Raw genomic sequence first — 15,173 nt, 5'->3', positions numbered from 1 at the left:
TTAATCGACTTTTTGACTAAACAGAAAGGTTTTTAAAACGTGAATGCGAAATCAGGAGCACCAAGAACTCGTGTCTGTTACAAACTCATGTATGTGTGCAGTTATTAAATGTGATTCAACTATCTGTAAAGCATGATTGTATCTTGAAAATAAAACTATGTAAATGCTTCACTTAAAACCTAATTAAAGTGCTCCCCCCCCCCATGGCCCGGCTCACTTAAACCAATCATATTTAATCCATTCCCGTATGCGTTTCCTTAAAACCAAACCCCCCACCCCACCAAAACAATGAAACAAAGAGATTGAGAAATTTTCAATGGTCGTCCCCCCCCCCCACACACACAACAAATAACGGATGCGATGTGGCACGGCACGGCGGAGGTTATGCGGACAGAGATCATTGAGATTTTATTCGGAGGTAAGTGGGTAAAACCCCCACCACGGCTGCCACCAGCAACACAGTGTCAACAAAATTCAGATAAATACAAAATAAATAAAACTGGTCTACTACGCTCTACTTAATATGCATACGAATGTACATGCATACATACATATAAACATGACTCATTTCACACGGTTTCTTTAAACTAGTATTAACTGGCATAGTTATAGGTATGCACATATGAATGTGTGTATGCGTGTGTGTGTATAGAAACTTGTGGATACTGCTGGTGGCTTCGCTCGCCTCTTGTGACAAAGACAGATCAAAAGAAAACGAAAAGAAACTGTAAACGTGCCTCGCAGCACCTTCAACTCGTCACGAAGAGAAACACAAAGCAGAGAAAGAATTGATGGCTTCGAAGTTGTTTATTAAACGCTGTCGCAAAATAAAAAACTGGATTTGGGCATCATACATACATACATATGTATGTATTACATGTGTGTACAGACACGTGTATGGGCAGACACAAAACATGCACACCCATACATATACATGCATATATGTACATGAGCAAGTATGTATGCATGTTTATGCATACCTTCATATTTTTGTTTACTACATACATGCATACATAGGTATATATGTAAATCGTTATCAAAGCTCTTTTGACTGATCGCTTTCAGTACCAGGTTTTTTGTCCTGCTAAGGGATACATATAGTATGTACATACATACATTTGTATGTATGTATGTACGTATGTTGTTATTGAACGTAAATATATGCACATGTACATGCATATTTACATATGCAAATGCATACATATGTATGTATATGTATGCACTTTAGAAAGTTCAATCTGCTGATGGGCTGACCTACACACATTCGTACAAAAGTACGCGTGGGTCCAAACTAGCCTTTACTGTTTTTTTTTTTTATGCTGATCTCCATGCGTGCGGCTTAATTACATTTTCTACCTATGTATATAAAAGGATACAAATACGTTCTTGCGTTGAATTATGCATAATATGTATGAGTATATACATATGTACATACATACACACATACGTGTATATATGTGTGGCGTACACTTGTATGTCATTTAAAGCAAACGCGTAAACAACAACTATGTTTTGTTTTTTTCTTTCTTTGCTGTTATTCTTCGTTTATAGCTTTGCTTGCGATAATTGCAATCAACAAGCAGCCGTGCAGACAAACACAGAAGAACAGGGGGCCGCCGACACACACATACATACATACATATGTATTAAGGCATAGCGCGACGTCGCGTTGATGTTGGCTTGCAAAATGTCTCGAGCGTGCCCGCCTTCCCACTAATAGCGCCCCCCTCCCCTCTCCCGCAGACCATTACGATAGCGAATCTGAGTTCACATATAATCATTCATACATACACATAGTTGTTTAAAAAAAATATAACTGAAAACAACATGACAAGCGCAAAGCGGTGGTCCGTATTTGTGTCTACGCAATTGGTATCTGTGAGATACATATTTATGTACATATGTACGCACATAAAGGCATACGCACTTACAGAAATACATACCTACAAATTATAGACGTATGTACGTATGCATGTACAAGTGCGTATGTATGTATGTATGTATAAGCATTAATATACAGCAACACGCGTGCACAAAACTCGCATGTAGACGTCGCTCATTTTTACAAGCTTTGTGCGCTGGTCTCTGACGGCAATACTTACATACACACATACATACATTTATACATGTACATGCGAGCGTATGTATTTTTGTAGTTGTGCGCCATACGTAAACTCTGAAAAATATAAAAATAAATTTTGGAACACAAATACATGTACATATGTATGTGCGTATGCCCACGTACAATGCTTTTGTGTATTTTTGTTTATGCGTGTATTTGTTTGTAGGCGCGTATGCCAACGGCTTTTTAAAGCTATGGAATAATTTATTTTTGCTGCGCAATTTCTACTATTGATTTGCCCGTTGCTGTTTTTTTTCTCCTTTTCATTTTTGTTTTGTTTGTTATTTTTACTTTTCGCTTCAAATAGCGTTTGCTGTGTTGCTGACGTCGCAGCCGGCGACGCTGCAAATGCAGATATGTGTGTGAGTGTATGAGTGCACACATACATGCATCCATATATGCACATTAATGTAAAAAGTTTAGGTATAGACAACTTTATCGCTGCACATACATACATACATATATTTTTATGCTTCTGTTGTTGAACGTTTCTGCAGAAATCAGCTCATATACCTACATATGTATGTATGTATGTAATACCTACATACATATGTATGCATGTATGTATGTACATACTTAAAATATCAGACTAATCAAAACCCAAACTAATAAACATTTGCAAATACAAGAAAAACGGAAAAAATGTATGTAAATCGAATTCAAATTTATTGAAGGAAATATGCATGTATAGATATATAGATATTTATTTATGTATTTACTTGTACATATGTACTAATTTATGCAAATTTCCATTAACAATTATATATATTATATATATATATGTATATATATTAATAATTATAATAATTATATTAAGTACGAAAACTTCAAGAGGCATACGTGACTTGCGGCAAGCCTTAGCAAAACACCATAATCGTATTGAAAAAACCACACAATATAATAACATACATATACATATGTATATATGTATACACTAATGTATGTGTGTGTGCTTGTGATACATGTACATGCATGTATATACACACATGTATGTATGCACATACATTCATAGATAGGTATAAAATGCTTTTACTGTTTTACTCACGTTTTGATGTGATTCTTATATACAAAACAAAAGCTTTAAACACACACATGCATACACATACACACAGCACATTGCGGGACATCCAAATAGAGGCTGTTCGTTGTTCTCAGATACAGTGCTAGGCTAAAGACTACGTTTAACTAAAATGTTGTGTCGGAATTTGGCTATTTCTACATCTACTTTTATTGAAGCATGCAACCTACATTTTGTATATGTCAAATTAAACAATATAATATTTTCGAAGGATATTACATTTATGTTTGCCTTCGACTGACTGATTGGCGATCAGCTCATCTATAAGAGCTAGAATGTTGCAATATGCACTGCTCTTACCTTACGTGATGACAGACGGGGTTTCGGGAAATTCCACCCGCATGCGTGGAAAAATCGCGGAAGCGTTTGCATGCAACTTTTTTGCTTGCCATTCGATCAGCTTCAAAATCATTTTCAAACATCTTTTGGCAAATGCAGTTCGAATGCACCGCAAGACTAACATGGGCGGGCAAGGCCGGGCAATATCCGCTAGTATCATATAGATAAGTATTTGATACATATAAACCTGCCATTGATGGACATAGAGTTTTAATCTTTTTTTTTAACATTCTTAAAAACAAATGCTTTAAATTTTCTTTTAATTTTTGAGGTATGATTAATCGCAACTTGATTTGCGACCTGAAATTTCATAGTTTTTTGAAATTCGTGTAAGAACACGACTCCACGTGACTCGGGCATCGTCTGACAGAGAATTGAGCCTGATATTCATTCAGTAGAAAAAATGTGTTATCAGTGCAATTGACCTCTCTGTGTGTGGCGCGATAAGCCCAAGTGAATGGTCTGATCAGTCGCGCATCGAACTTGAGATTCGAGTAGAACTTGTTCAAGTTTAGTTGGAAGATGTCTCGAACGATCACAGTTGCCACTTGGCTAATCCTTGGCATTGGCGTCCTGGAGCCCTGCCAGGTAGGTCGGCCTAATCCTGGTTAGTAGAGACTTATTATCCATTGAACCTTAGGCAAATGTTGTGTTTCACTTTTCGCTGGATTTCAATGTGAAGCAGCCCGAAAACTCTGCGGAAACCATCAATAAAACCATCTTGGTGAACCATAATCTGGTCTCGATGCAGGACAATGAGCCGGGGCCGACCACGGCCTGGTCTGAGCAGGATCAATACAATGAGGTGGCACTGGAGCTCTTATTGGACACAAAGCGTGTGGTGCAGCAGCTCAACCTGGAGCTGTCGCCACTGGTGGGACGCAGCGATGAGCTGGCCGCACGCCTCAAGCAGACCCTGCGCTATGTCAACGGTGTGGATGCCAGCCTGGAGAATGGTCATTTTGGCCAGCATGTGGAGCAGTTGCGCAACTACCTTACGCTGGTCGATACCCTGCAACAGCCGAGCAGAACAGGTGGTGTGCGCACCCTGGAATTCGTACTGCTCAAGTTGGCGCTGGAGAAACACCAGCTGCTGGCCAAGAATCAAGAGGTCGCCGAGTATCTGCAGCGGGCGGATGCGGCTTGGACAAGATATAAAAGCACACAGGTTGTCGTGTCAGAGAGCTGAGCCCAAAAATATACCTAAAGATACAATAGTTCTCTTCGGTGTGCCGAAGTTGAAATACCCTTGCACAAATAGAGCGTACGAGCGATATACATATTTCGTTAATTCCTATTGCATCTCTATAGTAGACCTCTATATAGTCGTCCGATATTGTTAAGAATTTGCTTTTAGGCTTAAGCCGAGTCTGTAGCACCTCTGTATTCGATCGATTTATTCAGCCGACTTTAGCATAAGTCCTGTGTGCAGCTAACATATAGAACTAGGCTAGTTTTATATCTGAATAACCAGCAAATATATGCCGGAACACACACATGTGTACATATGTATATGTATGTGAATTTCCTGTTCTATGGCTCAAACATTTCTTAGCAAATAATAACAGCCTTCTCTGCAAGGGTACGTACATATGTACATATAGACATACATATAAATTTAGACTTACTTGAACTGTTGTAAAGCATCGTGCGTTAGTTCAATCTATAGAATCTAAAGAGCCAAACAAAAGCCGTCTCCTATTAAGTGAAACAATAAGTAAGGGAAAAGTAAATGCCTCGAAGGGACTTCCTGTCGTTGCATTTCGCTGTTCCACTGCAATGCACGCCATTGCTACAGGTACAAGCCAGAGTGGCATTCATCTGACCCAAATCTCCCCTGGGCCGGTCCCTAGAAAATACGTTACGCACGCTGGGAATGCGTTATGAGTGGAGGATTTCAGGTAGCCGCAGACAAAGGCAACGACGCATAAAGTGCCCCGAACAGCTGCCGGACCCGTTGCTAATGTGCACCACCAGAACAGACGGCGGCGCAATAGGGTCCTCTCTTCATCCCTCTCTGTATAGAAACAGAAATTTCCGAAAACCTGAGACCACTACGACGATAACCTCACACATATCCAGATACATATGTGTGTGTGTGTGTATACAACATGCACATATGCCTTTGTATATCAGAGCTGCTCACCTAAAATATAAGCTAGTTTTAGGATCAAAGTAAAAGCGGCTTTATTTCGACATCAGATATCTTTTATACAAATTTATACATTTTACATATCTATTTTATTACAAATTGTGTAACAAGTATAAAAATAAGTGTGGAAATGCCGCAGTTCGCGCATTTAACAAGCTAGATCTAGCGGCAAAATGTGGAATTGCCAACACTGGATATGTATGCACATTAACATACACACATGCATACATACATATAAGTATGCATAGACCCTTATCTCAAATATGTGATACTCAATCACTTACACATTTTGTGTGCTTGTGTGTGTGTGTGTGTGTGTGTGTGGTCGTGGCTTCCCTTAACGCTCAATTATGCTGTCAATAAGAACAACTACCATACACGAAGTACATGTACTCAGTTTTAAGTGTGTGTGTGTGTGTGTGTACGGGTATATGCAAGTCCTGCTGAACGCTTGCACATGCATGTATGTATGTAAGTATGTATACATAAATAACCCGATTGGCCAATGCATGAGTCAAATACAGGTTTTTGTCTTCTTATAAACGAAAACCGATCGCACCGCTTTGGACTACATGCATACATACATATGTATGTACGTATACGAGGGCTGCCAATTTTATGTTTATGAAAAAGTTCAGTCAAAAGCGCATAAAAGTTCCCAAAATTCATGAATTAACTATCTTGTCCAAATTTGGCATATATCCTTTAAATATATGTATAAGAGTAATCTTGTTCAAAATGGGCCATTATATCATATAGCTGCCATAGGAACGATCATACAAAATTAAGTTAATTCATGAAAATAATTTTTGGCCTGATAAGTTTGAAATTCTATAAATTACTTAATTCATAAATTTTAACATGCATTAAGTGTATCTTTCAAAAACATTTCTCTAGTTGATTAACATTTGTCTAACAAAAATGTTTATCCATTTCGTTATTAGGGACCACAAATGTTAAAAATTATCTGTTTTATTATATATGATCGTGTGCATAGAACGATAATTATCACTCGATTTTTTCTGTCGAGTTTTCTTATCTTATCCTTTTTTGGCCAACTGTATGTAACAGGCAGAAGGAATCAATCATGAAGCATATTTATTCTTGGTCAGCATCAATTGCCGACTTGATCTAGTCATGTCGAACGCAAAACCTGTAAGACCTAGAGACTTGATGATCATTGATAACTTAACCTGTTTCCTAGCAATCGATTATAATCGATATCGAAAACTATTTTATTGTGCTTAGCGGAAACTGCATTTGGTGATAGTAGAAATTGGTTCAGAGTATTCCCTAGTCAGACACTTTTGTTTTTAATTTGTGTAAGAAGGCTTTTAACTATTAATTTTGGACAAGTAAATGTGAAATATTTGCTAAATATTTGAAGTAACAGTTAAATTATTTGTTTGGTAAATATATTTAATTTTCAGTTATTGAACAATAAACGAAAATAAACAGTAAAATTAATGGACATTTAAATAAATATATTTATTATATTTAACCATTGAACATTTTATGACAAAAGTTGCAAGGCTTTGCTAGCTTGGCACATAAGATAAGTTTATCAAAATTAAACATCCCACTCGTTAATATCGATCCCTGTTAATAACAGCATACATCGATAACAAGTATCGCGCACAACAGCAACAGCTGTTGCACGACTTTACAGTGCTCGTGTCGGACGGGAATGTTGCTTGGCAAATGGCAAAACATAAGTTTTTAAATCAGTTCAAAACAAATTCGATTGCACTCATTTTCAAAAGCGATAATGCATGAGTAAATTATTAATTTAAAAACTGGACTCGACAGCTGGGACTTCACAGATGAAATTAGTGACGAATCATAAGAAAATCTCATGCAAGGAATATGTAGATCCATATTGATTTCTTCATTCGATAAATACCAACACAAAAAGCCGCGTAGAACGTTTCAAAATAAGCCCTGTGCGTTGCTATCCAGTTTTGTGATGAATACATGAAATCACATATTCAAAAATATTTGTATTTATTTATTGCTAAACCTAAAGCTATAAACTGTTTAGTCAAATTGTGATCATCAATTTGGCTTAAAGTGGCGAAGTATTTTGAGCACTTCGATTTGAAAGTCCAGTTTTTGATCGCTGCTCATGCGCTGCATATGAGGCTTAATGCTGTCAAAAAATGCCTGATCGGGATCAGGATCAGCAGCTGCTGTGGTTGGAGGATGTGCAGCTGAGCTATTTGCGCAGTTGAGTTCTAAGGCGTAGGAGCTGCTTGTTTCGCTTTTAGCTGCTGGCGTTGAGGCGTCTGTTGTGTAATTTAAGGTATCCAGCACCGAGTGCAGGCCATCCACAGCTAATGTTGCTTCATTGTCCTGCGTGGTGCCGGGGTTGTCTGAGGCGCGTCGCCGCTTATTTGGCGTTCTAAGAATGCGAAATTGCTTGCGTTTGTTTTGTTCCTCCTTTGGCGCCTCGTCGTCCTCCGTTTTGACATCTAACAGAAAGCTGAGCTCCTTTTCGTAGATGTAGGAGGCGCGGCTGACCTCTTCGCCGCTTTGACGCAGCCGATTCACGCGCAAGTAGCTATCGCGCGTGTTTTTCCAGCGTTTTAGCAACGTTTTTGCTGCAAACGAGATTATAAAAATGTAAACAAACACATATTGCATTGTTGCCCAGCACTGGCAGAGCTGCCTATGCATAACTTGCCAATTTCTTGCTTTTCCGCGCCGCTGGCCGCTTCAAAATTCTTGCACAGCTGTTGGCCAATTTGCTGCCAGGCCTGATCACGCAGTTCGCGATTGTGAACATTTTCATGCTCTCGATCCCAAATGATGTGATGTTTTTTCACAGCATCAATAAAATCATACATGGAATACCTAAGATTAATGCCAGCGGTTTTCAACACTTTGTGGTTGCCCATCGCACAACAATATTCGGCTTCTTAATGTGCTTGGTTGCTTGTGCATGTGTGTGTGTGTGTGTGTGTATATATAAAAATGCGCGCGCTAGCAACGTGCTGGCTACAAAAACAGCTAAGAACTAAATGAAAGACGCGTACGAAAACGCTAGCAAAGCGCACGACAGTCGCTACGAGAGTTGCCAGATGGTTGAAGTTAAAATGTTTTATGCGCCTTATATACTTGTATTTAAGATGACAACAAATGTCATAGCTATTATTTTTAAGTTTTAAGCGTAAGCGCACACAGACTTTCCTTTATTTGGGTATATTAATTTGATTATTGATGATCATCATTAATATTTTATGCATTAGGAATGAAAACTTAACAACTTTTCCTAGTGCTGCCCCATTCAATTCCTCTTCACGGATAGGTTTAAAGATTGTGCAAATTTGTGTGTTCATGATCCCATAAGCCTTTGCTCCTAAGCTTATTTGCACAACACAAAACACACTCGAGTCAGCAACCTGTTGATTTACGACTAATAAAAGTCCGTGCGATAATGTTTCCTTTTTGTTTATTAGATAGACATAGGTCAGTTATAATATAAATTGTTTAATAAGTGCAACGAAAGAAGCCTGCGTTTAATGACCAGTAATACATGTGAAATTGTGTTAAGTTAAGCGAGAGAAATGCAAGTGAATGTTTGTGAAACGCATTAAGTGTGTGTTGTTGTTGATGTTTAGTGTTGTGTTGTTTTAAACTGTTTCTTTTTAATTGTTTTTTTATTTTACATGGGCCTGCCCATACCACGACCCATGCCCATGCCGCCGCCACCAGCCATGGGCGGCTCGCCGGCCTTCGGGCTCTTTATTGTCTCATCCACAGACAGAATCATGCAAGCGGCCTCTGCGGCAGCGGTGAGTGCATTTATTTTTATTATCGATGGCTCCCACACGCACTGCTCAAAGTTATCGGAAATGTCCTCCTTGGTGATGTCCACGCCAAACCATTGGCCACCTTTAATTAAATGATTCATTATTAAAAATATTGTTGTTTATAATACTATTCATAAGTAGAACATTTTTACTTAAAATAAAAATTAATATATATATATTGCAAATATAAATTGTTAAGCTTGGCGCGCGCACCCCTAGCATAAAACAAATACAATTTCCGACGCGTTGGCAACTCTGCTATAAAAATGCCCGCGCGCAAGACAAAGCAGCAAATATGCAGACTATGGCAATTGGTGCGAAAGAGCACACACTGGTTGGCAGTTGGTGCGAAAGAGCACACACTATGCACAACAGCTGCCGAACGAAAGAGCTGCCAAGACAAACACGCGCTAGCCGAAAGAAACATTAGTTTCAGCAGAAAATTCAGAACAGAAGCGAATTAAATACAAAAAAAAAAAAAATAAAATAAATTAAAATCCATGTAAAAATGTCTACATCAGGACGTAAACGCAAACAGCAGCTAAAACCGCGTCAGGATGTGCATCGTTCGCCGGTAAAGCGTCAAAGTTTGGATGTTAAAACGGAACCGCTGCTGGCCAGCAGCTATCCCCTGGCCGACTACGATTGCGTGGATATAAAACCCGATCTGACCGAACTCCAGCTGCAGCTGGCGGTGGCAACGCAAAAGGATGTGACAATAGCAGCGACAACGCCGGTCGAGGATACAAAACCAGAGTTGGAACAGCAAAGCGATTCGGATGAGGATGGCTATTCGGAAATTAATTTTTCTGCAGCGAACGATGTGTATTGTGAGGGTAAATTGTACATATGACAAAAATAGTTATCTTCGGGTAGCCGAATATTGAATACCCTTGCAGACATACAGCAGATGCGAACTATGAATTTCTATGCTCAAAATGCGAAAAACAAAACAGAGACTTTCTATGGCACTCATAAGATATAGTTTTTCGATTCAGACTTTGACGAATACTCTATAGATTCATGAAATATAAATGACAAAGTTAAATTATGCTCTGCAAGGGTAGTTCACCTCATTTAACTATCGTATTTAACGCTTATTTCCCCCTGCTTTAGATGAAGTGGATGACTATGATCCGGAGTGGACAGCGCAACAGACAACACCCCGGCTGATATTTAAATTCAATACACCTCCAGGACAAACGGGTCTGAAAGCGCTGCGCAAATTGATCTGCCCTTTGTATTACTTTAATCAGTTGCTGGGCAATCGTGGTGACTTTTTCGGACAGCTTGCACGTGGCTGCAACGGACGAAATGGATTGCTAAAAGCCAGCTCCGAGGAGCTGGAAACATTTGTGGGCCTGTGCCTGCTGTTGTGTGACATGAAGCTGCCTCAGCTGAGCGACTATTGGTGCGAGCACACATTTCAAGGATTTTCGGGATTTGCGGCGAAAATGTCGCAACAGCGTTTTATTGACCTGCTGCACGCGCTCAACTTTGATGAGCTGCCAGGAGCAGGTGCAAATGCCTGCAAAGCCGCAGGCAATGCAGGCAAATTGTTGAACTTTTACAATGCGCGCATGTCGGAGCTGTACACGTGCGGGCAGCAGCTGGTGCTCAATGAGCCCATCGTTCAGTGGAAGGGTAAATTTAGCTACTACAACGAGCTGCCAGCGAAGCAACGCAGCAACGCGCTTATGCTGCACTTGCTCAGCGAGCACAGTGGACTGATCATACGCATGCTGCCCGAGTTAGTGGAGCAGCATCAGCAGGTGGCACGCAACTCCAGGCAGTTGGTGGCACAGCGCTGCAAGCTGGCGCTGCAGCTGCTACAGACACACGAGCAGCGCGGACACAGCGTCTACGTGTGCAAATATTATGGCAGCTATGGGCTGGCGCATGAGCTGGCCAAGTTGGGCACCTATTGCAGCGGGCTGCTGGACAGAAACCGCTATGGCAACAGCAAGGCCCTGGTCTATCAACAGTTGTCAGCGAACAGCATAGCGACCAGATATGCCACGCCTCTGATGATGGCCAAGTGGAGGCGGCGCGAGAAGTGCGTGTATTTCTATAGCTCCGACTGCTTGGCTATCTATGCTAAGGAAATGTCCATGCAGAAGATAAATGCACGACCGAAGCTCATTCAGGAGCTGGACTTTCAGCTGCGTCCCGCGCAGTCTACCCGCCAGCAGCTGATCACCTGCCAGCCTAGCTGTGCGGGTTTGCAGCGGCAGCAACAGTTAGCCATCTTTCTGCTCAATTTGCTGGTCTTTAATGCCCATGTGCTCTATGTGAGCAGTGCGCAGCCTACGCGGGGCTACACCGGTGCCAACGATGCCACCAAATTGAAGACATACGCGGAGTTTCGCGTGGCCATCATTAAGTCGCTTCTAAAGGAGGATAACGCGACTGCAGCTGCTGCGCCAGCAACGGAGACATCACCAGCTGCACCAGTTAACAACAAGCGAGCAGAACAACACGCCAAGCGTACCACAGCCCATCGAGCTGCCCCCCAGGCTGAAGTTGCGGAACTCAAACATGAACTGGTGCTCATTCAGAAAAATGGCAAACCGACGCGCAAGAATTGTCGCCATTGCCACAAGGGCGGCATGTTGCAGTTTACCAAATACATGTGCAACCTCTGCCCGGATACGCCGGGTCTCTGCCTAAATCCATGCTTTCGCCTGTGGCACGAGCTGCTGCAGCAGCAGAGCACGACAAACTCAAAATAAATATATAAATCGAAATGAAAAATAAAACTAACTAATTGATTCTATTAAATTATATACGATACGATAAACAAGTGTGTCAGAAGGATCTCGAACATAACAGCTCAGGTGCGATTTAGCTTGATTAGCATAGCAGGATAGATAAGCAGAGGTGGCTATCTGCGAAACAATTTGTGTGTAGTACATATATCTGTCTTACAGGTTCCCAATTCATATGTGATCCATGAGATCTTTAAATATATATAAGTTTAAAGTTGGCCCAAAGAAAAAGAAAACCTTCAAGCAACAGCCTTACAAATTATCGACTTTTGTGTGTGGAATTCGACAAAACCCTTCAACTGAAATAGGTGCAGCTATAGAAGAATATCTCACTTACCTTGGGCATGCTTCTGGCGCAGCTTGTTGAGAATGTTGGTCGCATCGAACCCGGCATTGTCACACAGCTGACGCGGAATAATCTCCAAGCCTTTGGCAATGGCAGCGATTAACAGCTGCTCCTTGCCAGCAATGGTGCGTGAATAATCGCGCAGCACCTTCGACAGTTCCATTTCGATGGCACCGCCGCCGGCAACAACCGAATCGTGTTTGATGGTGCGACGCACAATCATAATGGCATCATGTAGCGAGCGCTCCGTCTCCTCCAAGAACTGCTCGGCACCACCACGTAGAATCAGTGTGCTGGTCTTGGCATTGGGACATCCTGGGTTTGAAATATAATTCGATTAAGACAATAATGTCTTATATAGTTGTTGGTACGCACCTTGGAATAGGTTGAAACGATCGCCGCCCACTTGACGTTCCTCAAAACGCTCGCACAGACCGAGAACATTGGCTTTGATGTCATTCGCTGTGGTCATAACGGCACCGCCGCAGGCCTTCATTGTACGCTTGAGATCCTCATCGGGCACACGGCCAGCGCAGAACATGTTGCGATCGGCGAAATACTGTGTGGCCACATCACCAATAGGCAGCTTGGAAAGCACCACATTGGCGCCAGATTCATGGATTTTGGCCAATTTATTGTACAATATCTGCCATTCAGCATCAACGACCTTCTGATACTCTTTGACATTATCCACGCGAATCTCGGCATTATCACGCTCGGCCTTCAGTTCCAGTTCGATGTTGAGCAAAGCAATTTTGCAGTTCTCATATGATTTAGGAGCCATCTCAAAGCCAGCATACGAGAAGGTTTTCTTAAAGGCAACACCTGAAACCAACTGGGATTCTTCTAGAGAGCCGCCGGCCACTTTTTTGATGCCAATCATATTCAATGGCAGTAACTCATCCAGCGATAGCACAGCATCCACAACGATTTTGGCAAAGAAATCCTTTTGCTGATGTATAAGCTTCGAAGACATGGCCGTCGCGGCACATTTCTCCAGCAGTGCGCGCTGCTCCTCCTTCGATTGCTTCTCAATGCGCACGGCCATTTCATTGATCTTCTCCATGCACAGCTGCAGCGCCTTGCGTATGGCCTTGATCACAATACGCGGATGCACGCCCTCTTCAACAAAGGGTTTGACTTGTTTGAGGAACTCACCAGCCAGCAGCACAACCGAAGTGGTGCCATCGCCCACCTGTTGAATGTTAATTGAGTCACGTGCCCAAAACAATATTTAAACTTAAGTCTTACCTCGGCGTCCTGTGACTTGGCAATGTCTACCAATGTTTTGGCCGCGGGATGCACAATATCCAGCAATTTCATGATGGTGGCGCCATCATTTGATATGGTCGCTTTGCCCTGTGCATTCACAATCAGTTTGTCCATGCCGCGCGGCCCCAATGTGGTGCGCACAGCGTCCACAATAGATTGACAGGCATTGATATTCGATATCAGCTGCGGCTTGCCCTGCGACGTATCGGTGCCTTCCTTCAGGAGCACAATTTGTGGCTGCTGTAGAACCAAGCAAATAGGTAACACAAAATTAGTCAGCCGTTCGACCAATTGACAGTTTGAGCGTGAGAGGGGGTGCCGAGGTGTTGTCAGTTTTGCGAGAAGCTTCTTTGAAGGTTATGTTTTGCGTGCCGCATGATGCACAACTGCATTAAAATGCAGTTCAACGAATACTTGTTGCATGTACTATTTGATTAGTTACACTTATTTTAAAACTAAAAACGTAAATTCTAATAACGCGGCGCACATGGCATTTAATTTACTTAAATGATTTACTTAAATTAATTGTAATATGTTTTTTATTTGCCTTTGAGGCATTAATTTACATGTCTACTAACCATATTTAATTGATGGAATTTGCCGTTTTACGTTTATATTTGTTAAAACAATCAATTTTGGTAGCAGACAGGCGGCAATATGATTTTCTTTCACGTTTTCCGCAATGAGTAAGCGGCAGAGATGCGTGCTATCGATGACAATATCGATATTAAGACAGGGTTGAGTCTTTTTATATCGATTAAACTCAATTAGAGCAGCAAATTAATGTATATCGCAAGTATTATTACCGATAGTTGTTAATCGAGTGCTAATATGTGACGTATGCATTGACCAGCTGTCATGTTAATTTAAATGTAGCCGTTATTTCATTGATATTTTATTTTTAAAATAAGTTTTTATATCAAGTAAAGCATTGTCAACCGAGTTCAACGCTAAGGGAAGAAGAATATTTAATATCCTTTTATAAATAAATAGTGTGGAAAGCATTTCTGTAATTGTCCCCTTTTATACAAACTTCAAATATAGAAGCGTTTTTTCTAGCTATTTATATAAATTTGGCGATCTTCCATTCGTCGTTGGACACAACATATTCCATTTTAGAATGTGTTGCGTGTTTTTAGTTTGTTCCGACCGCTCAACTTGAGTGAGTTGTTCGTTTTGAGCAGAGGAGCTATTTTAAAAGCCAATTCAATTATCAACTATGTTCAAATAGTTTTCACCTAAATCTAATTCGGTAAATGGAATTGGAATTTTAGTTGCTTAACG

General features: G+C 41.0%; 4 protein-coding genes across 6 annotated transcripts; 2 read left to right on the top strand and 2 right to left on the bottom strand.

Moving 5' to 3' along the window:
- The first annotated feature begins 3,977 nt into the window (after positions 1–3,977).
- Positions 3,978–5,084, top strand: LOC6629439 (uncharacterized). Of its 3 annotated transcripts, none has more exons than XM_002053120.4 (2): positions 3,978–4,127; positions 4,180–5,084. In XM_002053120.4, the coding sequence occupies exons 1-2, from the start codon at positions 4,062–4,064 to the stop codon at positions 4,726–4,728; spliced, it is 615 nt and encodes a 204-aa protein (XP_002053156.1). In that variant the 5' UTR covers positions 3,978–4,061; the 3' UTR covers positions 4,729–5,084. The 3 variants fall into 3 exon arrangements, with proteins under 3 accessions (XP_002053156.1, XP_015027382.1, XP_015027383.1); XM_015171896.3 differs by having other exon boundaries at positions 4,031–4,127; positions 4,225–5,084; XM_015171897.3 differs by having other exon boundaries at positions 4,046–4,127; positions 4,222–5,084.
- A 2,592-nt stretch (positions 5,085–7,676) lies between these two features.
- hng2 (hinge2) lies at positions 7,677–8,723 on the bottom strand. Its single transcript, XM_002053121.4, has 2 exons — positions 8,375–8,723; positions 7,677–8,291 (listed from the first exon to the last, which is right to left on the bottom strand). Exons 1-2 carry the CDS (start codon positions 8,586–8,588, stop codon positions 7,747–7,749), a joined length of 759 nt encoding a protein of 252 aa, XP_002053157.1. The 5' UTR covers positions 8,589–8,723; the 3' UTR covers positions 7,677–7,746.
- A 402-nt stretch (positions 8,724–9,125) lies between these two features.
- On the bottom strand, positions 9,126–14,624 carry CCT7 (chaperonin containing TCP1 subunit 7). The gene is made up of 5 exons (XM_002053122.4): positions 14,468–14,624; positions 13,869–14,129; positions 12,993–13,812; positions 12,609–12,932; positions 9,126–9,585 (listed from the first exon to the last, which is right to left on the bottom strand). Exons 1-5 carry the CDS (start codon positions 14,468–14,470, stop codon positions 9,356–9,358), a joined length of 1,638 nt encoding a protein of 545 aa, XP_002053158.1. The 5' UTR covers positions 14,471–14,624; the 3' UTR covers positions 9,126–9,355.
- LOC6629442 (piggyBac transposable element-derived protein 4) lies at positions 9,734–12,284 on the top strand. Its single transcript, XM_002053123.4, has 2 exons — positions 9,734–10,339; positions 10,620–12,284. Exons 1-2 carry the CDS (start codon positions 10,012–10,014, stop codon positions 12,233–12,235), a joined length of 1,944 nt encoding a protein of 647 aa, XP_002053159.1. The 5' UTR covers positions 9,734–10,011; the 3' UTR covers positions 12,236–12,284.
- Positions 14,625–15,173: the final 549 nt, after the last annotated feature.

Source organism: Drosophila virilis, chromosome 2 (assembly GCF_030788295.1).
Source record: "Drosophila virilis strain 15010-1051.87 chromosome 2, Dvir_AGI_RSII-ME, whole genome shotgun sequence".
Taxonomy (NCBI): domain Eukaryota; kingdom Metazoa; phylum Arthropoda; class Insecta; order Diptera; family Drosophilidae; genus Drosophila; species Drosophila virilis.
Note: the sequence above shows the minus strand (reverse complement) of the source record. Positions and strands in the feature narration are given on the sequence as shown.